This window comes from Lithobates pipiens, unplaced genomic scaffold (assembly GCF_037356315.1).
Source record: "Lithobates pipiens isolate NorthernLeopardFrog02 unplaced genomic scaffold, aLitPip1_a1.2 Scaffold_19, whole genome shotgun sequence".
NCBI classification, from domain to species: Eukaryota; Metazoa; Chordata; class Amphibia; order Anura; family Ranidae; genus Lithobates; species Lithobates pipiens.
This window is the reverse complement of record NW_027507764.1, coordinates 485,902,173-485,918,922: the sequence shown is the minus strand read 5'-3', so window position 1 is coordinate 485,918,922 and position 16,750 is coordinate 485,902,173. Positions and strand designations below refer to the sequence as shown.

Sequence of the window (16,750 nt, the reverse complement as noted above, 5' to 3'; positions counted from 1 at the left end):
TCCCGACAATGGGAGTCTGGATCAGCCAGATGCCTGGACTGACAGCCATCTCAGCCTCTCAGCGAGCCGCTGAAAGCCTGTAATGGACGCTTCCTGCCCCTCCACAGCTCAGTGCTCTAGAGAGCACGGAGAGAGCAGAGTGGAGAGCTGCTGATTGACAGTCAGCAGCTCTCTGCTGGAAGAGCCCCGAAAACTGAACCATCTGCAGTCTTCGATCGCTCAGTTCTCAGTGTAGAGGCATCAGGTGACAGCTTTGGACTGATGCTGCATCCACCTAGATAAGTATGAAACTGAAAAAAATGACTTCTCTTTTAAAATTAAGCTGGTACATATGTTGGTATTTCGGGGGCCTAGATCACCCTAAGTCTTAACCACTTCTATGAGGTCAGTGTTACGTGCTTGGATGGTTGCCCATGGTGAGGAATTTGGGGGTCCCATCCCACTTTTGCCTCATGCACCTTTGTTGAGAAATCCCAATCTGCCACAATTTTTTTGCCTTTGAGGATCCAGTGGTCTGGACGAAATTCAGCATTAAAAAGATTAACAATGTCACCACAAATGGGCAACTGAAGTCTTTTGTTGAACTGAAGTCTCTAGGTACCCATATTTTTTTTGCTATATACAGCTAAGACACGCATACCAAACACAGTTTAAATATGTAAGGGTTTTGTTCTCATGGTCTGCACTTGAATCCATGCTAAGGGAGGATGATCTCCAAAAGCCCCTATCTACTATCTATAGGTTCCTTTTCCCTGAGACTAGTCGGCTCATGAGTGTGTGTAGAGCTAAGTGGGAGTCCCTAGTTTGGAAGTCTGGGATGCACCCTTTACCAGACTAATCTTGGTCCGTGACCAACTGATCCACTACAAATTTCTGCATCATATATACATGACCCTGGCAAAGATAGCTAGAATTTTTGGTTCAGTCCTCTCTTCTTTCTGGCATTGTTCTGCAAGGGGGGCTGACTGCACACATATCTTCTGGGATTGTCCTGGTATAAAGAAATACTGTAAGGATATTTAAATGTGTGTACAGGAGGTGACAACTATCACTTTAAGTCCTTCTATTAGGCACTACCTGCTTGGGCTGGTGGATGATTTGGCCCCCTACTACAGCTATACGGACCTTACTTACTCTATTATTTTTTTAATGATAGGAAAAAGATAGGGGGTTATTTACGAAAGGCAACTCTACTTTCCACTGCAAGTGCACTTGGAAGTGTAGTCACTCTAAATCTAAGGGGTAGATCTGAAATGAGTGGAAACTCTGCAGATTTTATTATCCAATCATGTGCAAGCTAAAATGCTATTTTTTATTTTCCTTGTATGTCCCCCTCGGATCTACAGCGACTTTACTTCCAAGTGCAATTTCAGCAAACTTTCAAGTGCACTTGCAGTGCAAAGTTGATTTTTCTTTAGTAAATAACCCCCAGAGTTCTGTCTTAAGAGTTCTACTCCTCCATTGGTAGAGTCCTGGAAGGTTTCAGTGAATAGGGCACTACCCTTTTATAAAGCCACATATATGAACAGGGGGGCGCTTCTCAAATTTGATAAGGTCTGGGGCAGATGGATGGCCTCACCTCTCACTGTAACAGACTAGTTTTAACCTTTTATTAAAGTTATCCTTTCTGTTCTACAAGCATACCCCACTTTTGAGTACACAATGGGGTTTATTTATTAAAGCTGGAAAGTACAAAATCAGGCTCACTGCTGCATAGAAACCAATGAGCTTCTAACCCCAGCTTGTTCCAGCCAAACAATACATATTATCCAGAGAAGGGAAAGGTGACTGGGAACAGTTCATGATGCTTTAGCTGAGGCCAGCTCAAGCACTACTTACTTCCTGGTTCTTGGGCCGCGATCTGTGTGCTCATGCGCGTGTGCAATTCTTCACGCATGTGCATTGCGGGGGATCAGACTCGGTGACGTTTGTATTATATGTGGGGCTACTGTAACTTTCTATGCATCCTTGTAAGTTTTCCTTCTCCCCCTTGGCTCTATATGATTTTACTCGACCAGTTCTCCTTCTGTCCTTTTTCTCTTCCCCTCCCCCCTTTTTTCCTCTTTCCCTTCCTTTTCATAACCCTTCCCCACTTCCTTTCTCCTTTCCCCCCTCCATTGTGTTTCCCTTTCCTCCCCTCCTCCTTCTGCCCCATCCTGCCCTTCCTCCCCCCCCCCTTTCTCTTTCCCTCCCCTCCTCCTTCCTCCACCGCCCCCCCCCCCCCCTCTCTCTGGTTTTCATCTCCCCTTTTTCATGTCCCTGGACCTGGGTGCCTTTCCTCTACTTTGCTGCTTTCTCCCACAGTTTTATTTACTTCTTCCCCCCCCCCCTTTTCTTTCCTCTTTTCTTCGCATACATACGGAATACTAGTTCTGGTGAGTCTGGTGACTATAAGCAAAAACTTGAAATATACTGGGGTTGATTTACTTAAACTAGAGAGTGCAAAATCTAGTGCAGCTCTGCATAGAAAGCAACCAGCTTCCAGGTTTTATCTTTAAAGCTTAATTGAACAAGCTGAAGTTAGAAGCCGATGGGCGACCATGCACAGCTACAACAAATTCTGTGCTCCAGTTTTAGTAAATCCCCCCCACCGCATCTACTTATATTAAGGTCATACTAGACATGCTTTAGTCAAGCGCTTAACAAAAGTCTCTTAGAAGAATAAAAATCTTGTTACTTTCAAAATAATAATGTACTGTATAGGGTGCAAGTATGATTGTTTAGAAATAATTGGTCTTTTTCTGTTAAAAATACACATGATTGCTGTTCTTGATAACCAAAAGGATAGAAAAGAGATAAGACATTAATTAAAACAAACACAATATTCAACTCAAATGCTATATAATTGGAGTACATTTAAAATATATGTGTAATGCTATTTAATTTAATATGTTAAACTGTAATGATCAGCAATAGCTCAGTAAACACAAAAGGAGTGTATATGCTTTGTAATCAGCATTTAGTGATAAGATGCTTACGCAGGGGCGTAACTATAGGGGGTGCAGCAGTCGCGACCGCAACTGGGCCCTGTGCTGCAGGGGGCCCATGCAGCCCCCTCTACATATGGCCGGAAGCAGCATAGGCAGCTAGGGGTACCAGTGCACCATGCACACGGGTGGCTGGAGGTGGAGGGTGACTACCCAGCTCCTCAGTGTACCCCTCTCCTGCTCCATGCTCAGTCCGATTGTCTGTTCTCCCCAGCCAGAGAAAAAAATTAAATAAAAAAAAACTACTGATGCCAGTGGTGGAACTACAGAGCTCACAAAGGTCATACCTGTGACCACGCCCTGGAGTTCCACCGCCGGACTCAGAGGGAAGGGCCCTAGCTGGGGTTCAGGGGGGCCCTTCATGGTTTCTTGCATCGGGGCCCTGAAGGTTCTAGTTACGCCACTGTGCTTACGCTATATCAGCACATACAGCATGTATGGTTCAGAAGATAAGTCAGTTCTAATGGGTGGTATGCAGTTTTCAGCCAATAGAAATGCATCTTCACCATTGTGAATGGTACCCTAAAGCTTTAAAAACTGGCAAGATTTTGAGTTTAACGTGGACTTTTCTTAAGTTGCCAATCTGATCTAGCGTGTATTACACCAACTCCCGATCATCACAATGAGTCTATCTGCAAGTGAGAAGGCTGCTGTGCTTTCCATAGTGGAAAAGATTGGATCTCAGGGCACTGCTCTGGGCTCTGAGGCTTTGACCAGGTAAGGTTCTTTTATTATTGGTTATATTTTATATAGACAAATACAGTGTGCAATTTCAACTGGTTGTTTAATGTAACAGCACAGGAGTTCTTAGGTTAATGTAAGAAGTTAAACTTAGAAACTTTTATTCATTACATGGGTTACATCATTCTAGTTCTAGGAGTATAGTCTTTTTAAAAAGCTGAGATATTACTGATAGAATTTATAACCTGTCCCTACCCTACAAAACTAAAAATTTGTTTTATGGGGAAGTCAAGCATCATTGAAATGTGAGAGATAGATGTAAGTCACGGGTGCTCAACCTGTGGCCCTCCAACTGTTGTGGAACTACAAGTCCTATCATGCCTCTGGGAGTAATGTTTGTAACTGTCAGTGCCTTGCAATGCCTTATGGGACTTGTAGTTCCACAAAAGCTGGAGTGCCACAGGTTGAGCACCCGTGGTGTAAGTCATTAGTGATTGTTACTACTGGTATTTTATATATCACACAATATGTACCATTTGTGTGCAAATAGTTACCATCAAGGCATAAAACAAGAAAATCATTTTGTCTAACATCAATTTCTTGAAGGACAACACCGTTCTTCTTCTGCTAGTTTTAACATTAGTGAAGGAATACAAATTAGATAACTTTGCTTTACTGGTGTCTATACAAACAGTAAGAAAATGTGCTTACTAAATGCATACAGTTTAACAGGGAATTAGTTATTACTAAAACCTACCATATTACCCACAGAAGCATAATATCAGGTCAGAAGTGTGCGTGGATAGATTTATTTCAAATCATTTCATGTATTAATATTTGTTTCTTTTTTTTTTTTTATGTTTAGGCTTTTCCTTAGCTTCCCCCAGACCAAGACTTATTTCCCCCACTTTGACCTGACCCCTGGCTCTGCTGACCTCAACACACATGGTGGAAAGATTATTAATACTCTTGTAGGTGCAGCCAATCACCTGGATGATCTTGCTGGCAACCTGTCCTCCCTCAGTGACCTGCATGCCTACAACCTAAGAGTGGATCCAGGAAACTTTGCTGTAAGTACTACTGAATATTTCTATACAATAATAAGATAATTTGATTCCGGTGAACAAAATGCATTGCGATTGAAATTCGTTTTGCACTCCTTTGACCCATTTTTAGTCCGCTCTTTGCTGGCGTCATACAGACCAGTCCAGGCACCGCATCTTCCTGACTCTGAGAGTCTGGATCTGCCAGGTGCCTGAAGTGATGGCTGTCTCAGGGAGGAGCAGAGCAGGATCGCTGCTGATAGACAGGCAGCAGCTCTCTGAGATGTTTGATTGCTCGGTTCTCAGTGCAGAGGCCTCGGGGGACAGATGCAGCATCGGACCGATGCTGCATCCACCTAGGTAAGTATGATTTATACAATAAGCCCCAAACTCATACTTCTCTTTTAAGAGTACATTAAATAAAAAAAATGTAATTTCAAAAAGCAGTTTAAATAATACAAATGTGTCTATATACACAAAAATAATATATTCTCTATTTCTCTTTTGAAGCTGCTGTCTCACACTATCCAGGTGGTCTTGGCTTCTCACTTCCCTGGTGATTTCACTCCTGGGGTTCAGGCTTCCTGGGACAAATTCCTTGCTCTAGTCACTGCAGTCCTCACCTCCAAGTACAGATAACTCCACCCTGTATAACAGGCTACATCAGAAATTACAGCAAGTAAATCAACGTGCAATGAAGCATTCTCTGGGCCGATTTCAGTTACAACCTAGTTGCAATGTTTTTTGGAGTGTATTTACTTCTGCAAATTGCCCATCAAATAGAAAAATCTGATGTACTCTTAAATAAAACTGAAAATATTTTTAGTTCCCACCTCAACTGTATTATTATCTTTTTGTTTTTTGATGATTTTATATGAATGTATTCAATTGCTGTGTCTCTTTAAAAAAATCGGATAGGAAGGGTAAACGTACTTAACCACTTCCCACCTGGCCTGTAGCAGAATGATGGCCAGCGGTGGTCCAGTTATCCTGAACAGGAGGGCGCTTCTCAAATTTGATAAGGTCTGGGGCAGATGAATGAAGGTGTAAAAAAATACTGCGCTGTGAATAAACGTGTTGTACCCAGCTGCCAACACTACTGAAGACTACACAGTAACATGCAAAAATTAAAACAAAAAAGTGTAGCGCTTAGGTGGCAACAAACCACATGAACCAGTAAGGCACTAATTCAAGCAAAGAAAATTACATACACTTCAAAAAAAGAAAATATGTGTAAATTCCGTTGTATATCAAGGGATCTTACTCCCAGGTGGAAGAGTGCATGAACCTCATGCACACAAAAGTTTAAAGTAAATAAAATTAATTTAACATATACAGTCCATCAAGTGAACATCTAACAGTCCTTGAAATGTGTAATATCAATCACAATTCCAAACTTGAGGTGATGTGAAAAAAGGTGAAATTCAACTTCTGATGTGTAGCATACCACCACCACCGTGATAAAGAAGGGGAGAGGAGGCTTACCAAATGGCGTGGACTCAGAGGAAGGCTTACGCCTCTCGAGTCATATGGGCCTGTAGGTTAGCAAACCAGATAATCATATATCTAGTATGTAATCTCCCGCAAGTCTTCAGGTCATGAAATCATCTGTAGCGATCCTTCTATAGTGCTCATCCCACGAAAATAGGGGGCTCAGGTATCAAAGACCATGGAAGTAGAAAACTAGCATAGCGTGATACCATTTTAACATCCAATTTATTAAAAAATAATAATAAAATTACACTCACATTTGGTTCAATCATAATAACATAGTCAGAAAGTAGCGATGTCTGTAAGGGGGTCGTTTCAACTAAACAGTCGTCCTCTGGGTTCTGGAAGAGTTCTGGAAGGTTTCAGTGAATAGGGCACTAACTTTTTATAAAGCCGCATATCTGAACAGGGGGGCACTTCTCAAATTTGATAAGATCTGGGGCAGATGAATGGCCTGACCTCTCACTGTAACAGACTAGTTACAGTTAGAGGTGGCAAGTTGGTGGGATTTCAGCAAAATTGTATGGTGGGACACACAAATTATATTCTCTGGAGAGATTGGGTAGTTTTTTCACATGGATCCTTGTGCTTTTGGTTAATTATGGGAGGGGGGTTTGTGTCTCTTCTGAGAATGCGGTGTCGGTCAGGTTGGCAAGCTTCACAGGCAATGTTCATGTACATGTCCAACATTATGAACTACTTTTTTATGTACTATATGTTTTGTTTTATTTTTTGGGATGGCTCATCGTATTGTAGTGAGCGTTCCTTAACCACTTCCCACCCGGCCAATGCACATATACGGCCGGGTGGGAGCCATCTACTTCTGATAGGACGTTCAGGAACGTCCATCAGAAGGAGCGGGATCGCGCGCGTGCGTGCCCGCGCAGCGGCGCGATCCCGATGCGCCCGTGTCACCCAGACACGGCGCATCTCAGATCGGCATGAGGGCTCTGTGATTGGCCCTCCTGATCACATGACGGCCGTCATGTGATGTAAACAAACAGCCGGTTGCTAGGCAATCGGCTCCTCCTCTCCTCACACAGAAGTCATCGCTGAGGAGAGGAGAGCAGATCGCTGCAGCCGGCTGATGATCAGTGAGTATGAGCTGTTTTTTACAGCTTTTTACTCACTGATCACCAGTCTAGTGTAAACACAAATCACCACACAGTGTAAACACACCACACAGTATAAACACAATGTCCCCACACATGTCCCCAAAACATACATGTCCCCAAATAATAAATACACATGTCCCTAATAATAAAAACATGTCCCCCACATATGTCCCACTAAAATCACATGTCCCAATGATTATCTGCACACATATGTACGTGATCACCTGCACACATATGTACATGATCATTTGCGTACATATGTCCGTGATCACACAAACCAATTATTATACACTTAAAGGAATTTTTTTTACCAAAAACATGTAGCAGAATACATTTTGGCTTAAATTTATGACAACATTTGATTTTATTGGATTTCTTTTAAAATAGAAAAAATAAAATATAGTTTTTTTTCCAAATTTCCGTTTTTTTTGCGCTTATATTGCAAAAAAATAAAAAATGGAGTCGTGAATAAATACCACCAAAATAAAGCTCTATTTGTGCGAACAAAATGATAAAAATTTCATTTGGGTACAGTGTAGCATGACCGCGCAATTGTCACTGAAAGCGCTAGAGCGATGAAAGCTGAAAATTGGGCTGGGAAGGAAGGGGGAGAAAGTGCCCTGTATTGAAGTGGTTAAATGTTTTATTAAACACTATGGGGGTTATTTACTAAGAAGAAGGCACTGCATCAGTACATACATTAATTGGTGTGCCGTAAAAGTCATTAATTGAACGTGCGAACCGGTGCACATTGAAGCACAAGTAGTGATAATATATACTCGCACATGTAAACTGCAACTGTCTCTAGGGTAATTCTGGTTCTCTCAGTGATAATATTGCACGTCCAATACAGTTGGTTAATTTCATCTCATTGGATGTGTCTTGTTAAGCAATTATGAGGTGTTCTCAGTTAATTAACCCTTTTGATGCTAATCTCATTCCTGTCACTTCTACTATATCTTTGAAATGCGTTTTTTACTTTTTTTACTCAAATATTTCAATACATTACAAAGAAGAGAGAAGTGTTCTAAACCCAATATTTTTTTTTTCAGATCTTGATCTTTAAAGATGACCATACATTGCAATCAGTTAGATCTTAAATAAATTACATTTAGTGCAAGAGCCTGTTTAATTTCCTATAATTTTAATTAATTGTACAAGTGTGTCTTGCTATTACCTATTTTGCCTAAATATCGACTTGTACAGAGATTGGCTAATCAGATTGCATAGTACATGACCATCTTAAGTGCCAAATTTAACCACTTGCCGCCCGCCCTATAGCAGATACATGGTGGCAAAGTGGTTCCAAAATCCTGACCGGACGTCATATGACGCAATCAGGATTTTGAGCCGCTCCACGCCCCCGGGGGCGCGCATCGTGGCGATCGTTGTTGCGGGGTGTCAGTCTGACACCCCGCAACTACGATCTCGGTAAAGAATCTCCGACCGAGACTCTTTACCACGTGATCAGCCGTGTCCAATCACTGGAGTGTCCAAACTGGAGTAAATGGCTAATATGCCTTTACTACTGTTGCAGTGCTTTGGTAGTAATGTACTATTTTAATTCTTTTTTAATAGACGGTCTATTTGTATGTGTCTGTATTGTGCCATAAAAGATAGTTGGTGTTCGTGTTGTAAGGTTTTGAACAGTTTTATTTGTGTTCCACCCATTATATCTTCAAGGTAACCAATGCCTTTGTCTACCCATGCTTTAATATTGATATCAGGTATTAAGAGATTCATGGCTGTGAGGGGAAGCTTCAGAGGGGATAGTGTGCTGATCTCCTTTTGACCTTTCCCAAGGTGAATCCATGCTCTTATTGATGATAAGATGGGAGGTGCTAGTTTAGAGTTGAGTGACATATTAGAAGGAGCTGTCATTAAGAAGTGTTGGAGGTTCCCCTGTGGGATTTGGGTTAGATCCAGTTCTTTCCACAAAGGATCGGAATGCTATAAGAGCCAATGTTTTAATTGGGCTAGTATGGAAGCAAAATAATAGGGTTCTGAAAATATATAATAATTGGAGTAATAGCTAAATCTAGAAAGCTGCTATTCACCTAACCACGACAGTTTGGTTGAGGTTAGTTTATTTAATTTGGCTCCTAGCGTGTCTAAGAAAGGCATGTAGTTGGCCTGCATTAGGTCTTCTAATTTAGGGGTCAAGGCGATGCCCAAGTACTTGATACATTTTTTTTGCCATGTGTATGGGAATGATTGTTTAAGTTTGTGTTCATGTCGTGGATGCCTAAGTTTAGTATGTGCGATTTAGTCTCATTCATCTTGTACTGATACTGCATTGAATGTTTGTAGCGCTTGATTAACTGCAGGGAGAGAGGTGTCTGCATTTGAAAGCATCAAGATTGTATCATCCACGAATAGACTAATGATGTGTTGTTTTTTTCCCCACTATTATACCTGTGATGTCGGGATGTGAGCGTAGGAAGGAAGCTAAAGGTTCCATTAATAAATTAAAAATTAATGGTGAAAGGGGGCAACCTTGTCTTGTTCCATTAGTAATATCAAACGGAGTAGATAGCACGCCTGAAATGTGCACTTGAAATGTGCCGATGGTTGGGTGTACAGTGCCATTATGGCTGAATAATTGGGACCTATAATTTCGTTGTTTGGTCATTCGACTCGTTTGTTCAGCCCCCGAACTGACCACAATGCATCGTGGCCCTGAACAGTGCTTTGCAAGTGCATTGCAAGCCCTGATTGGCTGAAGCAGTGAAAGCTTCAGCCAATCAAGGCACAGAGCACTGTCAGAGTCATGATTGGGCACTGTCATTATGACTTTATCCAATCATGGCTCATTCTCTCCCCACATTATAAAAGTATTCTTTCAATGGCAGCCATTTTCAGTGTGATTTTGATGTGGAGAGAGATAGAACAGGACTCTGTGCTATTAGTTAGTGTGCTATACTGTGCTATTTTGCTTCAATTGTCAGTGTAGAAGTGGGGGGGGGGGACCCATGCCATTTTTCCAATGATTTTTATGTATATTGCCAGGATCCAGCAATACATTACAGCCGCAAGCAGTTTTAAATTACATTTTATCCTTTACAAATCTCCTTTTGCTGCTCTCATTCATAAAACTATGTACAGCTGCCATGTAAGCAGCCTTGCATAGTGTGGGGCATGGACTCCCTGAGCCAATCATGACTCTCACAGCAAAGTGTGCTGTGATTGGCCATAGCATGCAGGTAAGGTGCATGCTTTGGCCAAATCAGCAGCCGTCAATGCACTCACAGTGCATTGACGGTCTCGCTGTTCATTATGAGGCATTCCACGGTTGCTCAAATTTCCTGCAAACGCCCCCTAATATTCGGTATTCGGCAAACGGGTTAATACGAGTTGAATTTACGTTTGACTCGAACATTGGGCTCATCCCTACTTTACAGCATTTCTTCACACTTCCCTAAAATTTTTACACCGTAGAGTGCATTAGGGATGGTCCCGGTGTTCCAGTCGAATACCAAACATTATGGGATGTTCGTGGCAAATAATGGACTGCGAGATTGCAGTGCATTGATGTCTGATGATTGGCCAAAGCATGCCCCTGACCTGCATGATTGGCTAAAGCCAATCATGGATCAGGGTGCTAAGTCCATGCCCCACACTATATAAGGCTGCTTACACGGAGGCCATATATAGTGTTATGAATGAGAGAACATTAGCTGGAGGAGGCAGGTTAGTTAGTGGCGTGTAAGCAGTTTAGTATATATATATATATGTATATATATATATATATATATATATATATATATATATATATATATATATTGTAATGTTCGGGGGACCAGGTAGATCGCAGGACACAGGCTTTTCACACAAGGGGTTTATTAAACTTAAACAGCTTTACAGCAGCCAAAAACAAAAGGAAAAGGTTTTTAGTCTCACTGACTTGCAAAGTCCAGAATAGCTGTCTCTATCAAACAGTGCTTGATCTTTTGTGTCAGGTAGCTTCCCCTGCCAGGAGGCTTCCAAGCAGGACACTGCTGTCCACTTCCGTTGCTGCAACCCAGAACAAACACCATCCACCATCCACCATGTCTTCTCCACTCCTCCACACCCATCTACCACTTCCTGTCTTGTTTTTAAACACACTTCCTCTAACAGGTGGGTTAAAGGGACCACAAACCAAATAGAGGGGAAACATAGCGTCCTTCCAGGACCCAGCCACGGAGTCCTGTACATACCCCCCCCCCCCCTGTGCCCCAACGCCAAGGAGGTGGAGGCAACAGTGGAGCTCAAACAATGGACTCGGGAGAGGGCATCTGCATTTTGATGCAGTCTCCCGGGCCTATGCTCCACTACAAACTTAAATTCCTGGAGTGCCAGGAACCACCGGGTAACCCTGGCATTAGTCCCTTTTCCTTGTCTCAGCCATGTTAAAGGGGCATGATCAGAAATCAACCTAAACTTCCTCCCCAAAAGGTAATATCTGAGGGATTTCAGAGCCCACTTAATGGCCAGACACTCTCGTTCAATTATGGCGTAGTTTTTCTCCGCTGGTGTTAACTTCCTGCTGAGGAAGACTATCGGGTGTTCCTCGCCATGAATAACCTGTGACAACACCGCTCCCAATCCTACATCGGAAGCATCAGTCTGGACAACAAACTCTTTTGAAAAATTAGGTGCTACCAGGACAGGGTGTTGGCACAGCATTGACTTGAGCTCCAAAAAAGCCTTCTCAGCGTCTGCATTCCACTCCACCATGACCGATTTACGACCCTTAGTCAGATCGGTCAACGGAGCCGCCAACGTGGCAAAGTTGGGTACAAACCTCCTGTAGTATCCCACCATGCCCAGGAATGCATGTACCTGCTTTTTTTGTGAGGGGGCGGGGCCAATTCTGTATAGCCTCTATCTTGTTGACCTGAGGTTTTACTACCCCTCTACCCACGATATAACCCAAGTATTTCACCTCCTCCATTCCCAAAGCACATTTTTCAGGGTTTATTGAAAACCCTTCCTTCCAAAGAGAGTCCAGCACTGCCTGAACTTTGGGCAAATGTGATTCCCAGTCTTTGCTAAAAATGACTATATCGTCCAAGTACACTGAGGCATACTTCCGGTGAGGTCGTAAAATCCTATCCATTGCCCTCTGGAACGTGGCTGGAGCAGTTTGCAATCCAAAAGGCATCCTTTTGTACTGAAAACTCCCCTCTGGGGTAGAAAAAGCAGTTTTCTCTCTAGCAGCCTTAGTCAACAGTATTTGCCAATAACCCTTGGTAAGGTCTAACGTAGTGATATACCTGGCTGGACCTAGTCTCTCGATAAGCTCATCTACCCGGGGCATGGGGTAGGCATCAAACCGGGAAACTTCATTAAGTTTCCGGAAATCATTGTACAATCGCAGAGTCCCGTTGGGCTTCGGTACCAACACAATCGGGCTCGACCACTCACTCTGCGATTCCTCAATAATCCCTAGGTCTAACATCTTTTTTACTTCCTCTGAAACGGCCTTCCTTTGAGCCTCTGGGATGCGGTAGGGCCGGACAAAAACTTTGACTCCTGGTTCTGTGATAATATCATGCTCTATACTAGTGAGCCCTGGCAAGTCTGAAAAATTTTCTTTATTTCTCTGCAAGAACTCCTTTGCCTGCTGACTTTGGGTTTTAGACAGGGTATTTGCTACTTGGACACTCTCCACCCCAACCCCGAGGCTCAAATTTTGTACTAGCCAGGGAGGTCACTGGTTCCCTGTCTGTCCAGGGCTTTAACAAGTTTACATGATATATCTGGTAGGGTTTCCTCTTGCCTGGCTGGTGGACTCTCCCACTTTTCCCACATAATTTACCTCTCCCACTTTTTCTACAACCTCAAAAGGGCCTTGCCATCTGGCCAAGAATTTACTTTCCACAGTGGGAATCAACACTGCTACTCGATCCCCCACTTGGAAGTTCCTAATTTTGGCTGCCCTATTATAGACCCGTCGTTGAGCCTCCTGGGCTTTTTGTAAATGTTCCTTAACTAGTGGCATCACAGTTCGGATCCTCTCCTGCATTTGAGAGACATATTCAAGAACACTCTTATGCTGAATTGGTTCACTTTCCCATTCTTCTTTAACAAAGTCCAGCAATCCGCGAGGTCTCCGCCCATATACCAATTCAAAGGGCGAAAACCCAGTGGAGGCCTGGGGCACTTCTCGGATAGCAAACAGGAGAGCTGGTAACAGGCAGTCCCAGTCTTTCCCATCCCTTTGTACCACTCTCTTGAGCATAGACTTAAGGGTCTTATTAAAACGTTCTACCAATCCATCTGTTTGGGGATGGTAGACCGATGTGCGCAGCTGTTTAATCCAGAACAGTTTGCATACATCAGCCATAACCTTCGACATAAACGGGGTGCCCTGGTCTGTGAGTATTTCCTTGGGAAAACGTGTCCGTGTAAACAACTGGAATAGTTCCCGGGCAATAGCCTTAGAGGAGGTATTCCGCAGGGGTAGTGCCTCAGGATATCGAGTGGCATAGTCGAGGATCACCAGTATGTAAGAATGACCTCGAGCCGACTTTACCAAGGGACCCACTATATCCATGGCTATCCTTTTGAATGGGACCTCAATTATGGGCAGAGGGACCAACGGGCTCCGGAAATGGGTCGCCGGAGCGGTCAACTGACAGGTGGGACAAGAGGTACAGTATCTCCTTACCTCTGCTTTCAAGCCTGGCCAGTAAAACTGGTCGGCGATCCGTGCCTCCGTCTTTTCAACTCCCAGGTGTCCCCCTAAAACATCATTATGGGCCAGGTCCAGGACCTTGCGTCTATGCTGTTGGGGTACCAATAATTGTTCTACCACATTTTCTCTCACTTTAGTAACCCGATAAAGCAATTCATTACATATTGCAAAATGTGGCCACCGCTCATTAGCACCTGGCTCTTGGGGCTCCCCATTTATTACTACAACCTTTTCCCGTGCCCTGGCCAAAGTGACTAGAGTTGAATTTACGTTTGACTCGAACATTGGGCTCATCCCTACTTTACAGCATTTCTTCACACTTCCCTAAAATTTTTACACCGTAGAGTGCATTAGGGATGGTCCCGGTGTTCCAGTCGAATACCAAACATTATGGGATGTTCGTGGCAAATAATGGACTGCGAGATTGCAGTGCATTGATGTCTGATGATTGGCCAAAGCATGCCCCTGACCTGCATGATTGGCTAAAGCCAATCATGGATCAGGGTGCTAAGTCCATGCCCCACACTATATAAGGCTGCTTACACGGAGGCCATATATAGTGTTATGAATGAGAGAACATTAGCTGGAGGAGGCAGGTTAGTTAGTGGCGTGTAAGCAGTTTAGTATATATATATATATGTATATATATATATATATATATATATATATATATATATATATATATATATTGTAATGTTCGGGGGACCAGGTAGATCGCAGGACACAGGCTTTTCACACAAGGGGTTTATTAAACTTAAACAGCTTTACAGCAGCCAAAAACAAAAGGAAAAGGTTTTTAGTCTCACTGACTTGCAAAGTCCAGAATAGCTGTCTCTATCAAACAGTGCTTGATCTTTTGTGTCAGGTAGCTTCCCCTGCCAGGAGGCTTCCAAGCAGGACACTGCTGTCCACTTCCGTTGCTGCAACCCAGAACAAACACCATCCACCATCCACCATGTCTTCTCCACTCCTCCACACCCATCTACCACTTCCTGTCTTGTTTTTAAACACACTTCCTCTAACAGGTGGGTTAAAGGGACCACAAACCAAATAGAGGGGAAACATAGCGTCCTTCCAGGACCCAGCCACGGAGTCCTGTACATACCCCCCCCCCCCCCTGTGCCCCAACGCCAAGGAGGTGGAGGCAACAGTGGAGCTCAAACAATGGACTCGGGAGAGGGCATCTGCATTTTGATGCAGTCTCCCGGGCCTATGCTCCACTACAAACTTAAATTCCTGGAGTGCCAGGAACCACCGGGTAACCCTGGCATTAGTCCCTTTTCCTTGTCTCAGCCATGTTAAAGGGGCATGATCAGAAATCAACCTAAACTTCCTCCCCAAAAGGTAATATCTGAGGGATTTCAGAGCCCACTTAATGGCCAGACACTCTCGTTCAATTATGGCGTAGTTTTTCTCCGCTGGTGTTAACTTCCTGCTGAGGAAGACTATCGGGTGTTCCTCGCCATGAATAACCTGTGACAACACCGCTCCCAATCCTACATCGGAAGCATCAGTCTGGACAACAAACTCTTTTGAAAAATTAGGTGCTACCAGGACAGGGTGTTGGCACAGCATTGACTTGAGCTCCAAAAAAGCCTTCTCAGCGTCTGCATTCCACTCCACCATGACCGATTTACGACCCTTAGTCAGATCGGTCAACGGAGCCGCCAACGTGGCAAAGTTGGGTACAAACCTCCTGTAGTATCCCACCATGCCCAGGAATGCATGTACCTGCTTTTTTTGTGAGGGGGCGGGGCCAATTCTGTATAGCCTCTATCTTGTTGACCTGAGGTTTTACTACCCCTCTACCCACGATATAACCCAAGTATTTCACCTCCTCCATTCCCAAAGCACATTTTTCAGGGTTTATTGAAAACCCTTCCTTCCAAAGAGAGTCCAGCACTGCCTGAACTTTGGGCAAATGTGATTCCCAGTCTTTGCTAAAAATGACTATATCGTCCAAGTACACTGAGGCATACTTCCGGTGAGGTCGTAAAATCCTATCCATTGCCCTCTGGAACGTGGCTGGAGCAGTTTGCAATCCAAAAGGCATCCTTTTGTACTGAAAACTCCCCTCTGGGGTAGAAAAAGCAGTTTTCTCTCTAGCAGCCTTAGTCAACAGTATTTGCCAATAACCCTTGGTAAGGTCTAACGTAGTGATATACCTGGCTGGACCTAGTCTCTCGATAAGCTCATCTACCCGGGGCATGGGGTAGGCATCAAACCGGGAAACTTCATTAAGTTTCCGGAAATCATTGTACAATCGCAGAGTCCCGTTGGGCTTCGGTACCAACACAATCGGGCTCGACCACTCACTCTGCGATTCCTCAATAATCCCTAGGTCTAACATCTTTTTTACTTCCTCTGAAACGGCCTTCCTTTGAGCCTCTGGGATGCGGTAGGGCCGGACAAAAACTTTGACTCCTGGTTCTGTGATAATATCATGCTCTATACTAGTGAGCCCTGGCAAGTCTGAAAAATTTTCTTTATTTCTCTGCAAGAACTCCTTTGCCTGCTGACTTTGGGTTTTAGACAGGGTATTTGCTACTTGGACACTCTCCACCCCAACCCCGAGGCTCAAATTTTGTACTAGCCAGGGAGGTCACTGGTTCCCTGTCTGTCCAGGGCTTTAACAAGTTTACATGATATATCTGGTAGGGTTTCCTCTTGCCTGGCTGGTGGACTCTCCCACTTTTCCCACATAATTTACCTCTCCCACTTTTTCTACAACCTCAAAAGGGCCTTGCCATC

The 16,750-nt window shown here is 43.7% G+C and overlaps 2 protein-coding genes across 4 annotated transcripts in view; one reads left to right on the top strand and one right to left on the bottom strand.

Annotated features, from left to right (window-relative positions):
• The window catches only part of RALYL (RALY RNA binding protein like), a 1,540,715-nt gene that overhangs the window by 764,325 nt on the left and 759,640 nt on the right, over positions 1-16,750 (bottom strand). The gene's annotated exons all lie outside the window — the stretch shown is intronic.
• Positions 3,545-5,543, top strand: LOC143997369 (hemoglobin subunit alpha-3-like). The gene is made up of 3 exons (XM_077492946.1): positions 3,545-3,704; positions 4,534-4,738; positions 5,222-5,543. Exons 1-3 carry the CDS (start codon positions 3,610-3,612, stop codon positions 5,348-5,350), a joined length of 429 nt encoding a protein of 142 aa, XP_077349072.1. The 5' UTR covers positions 3,545-3,609; the 3' UTR covers positions 5,351-5,543.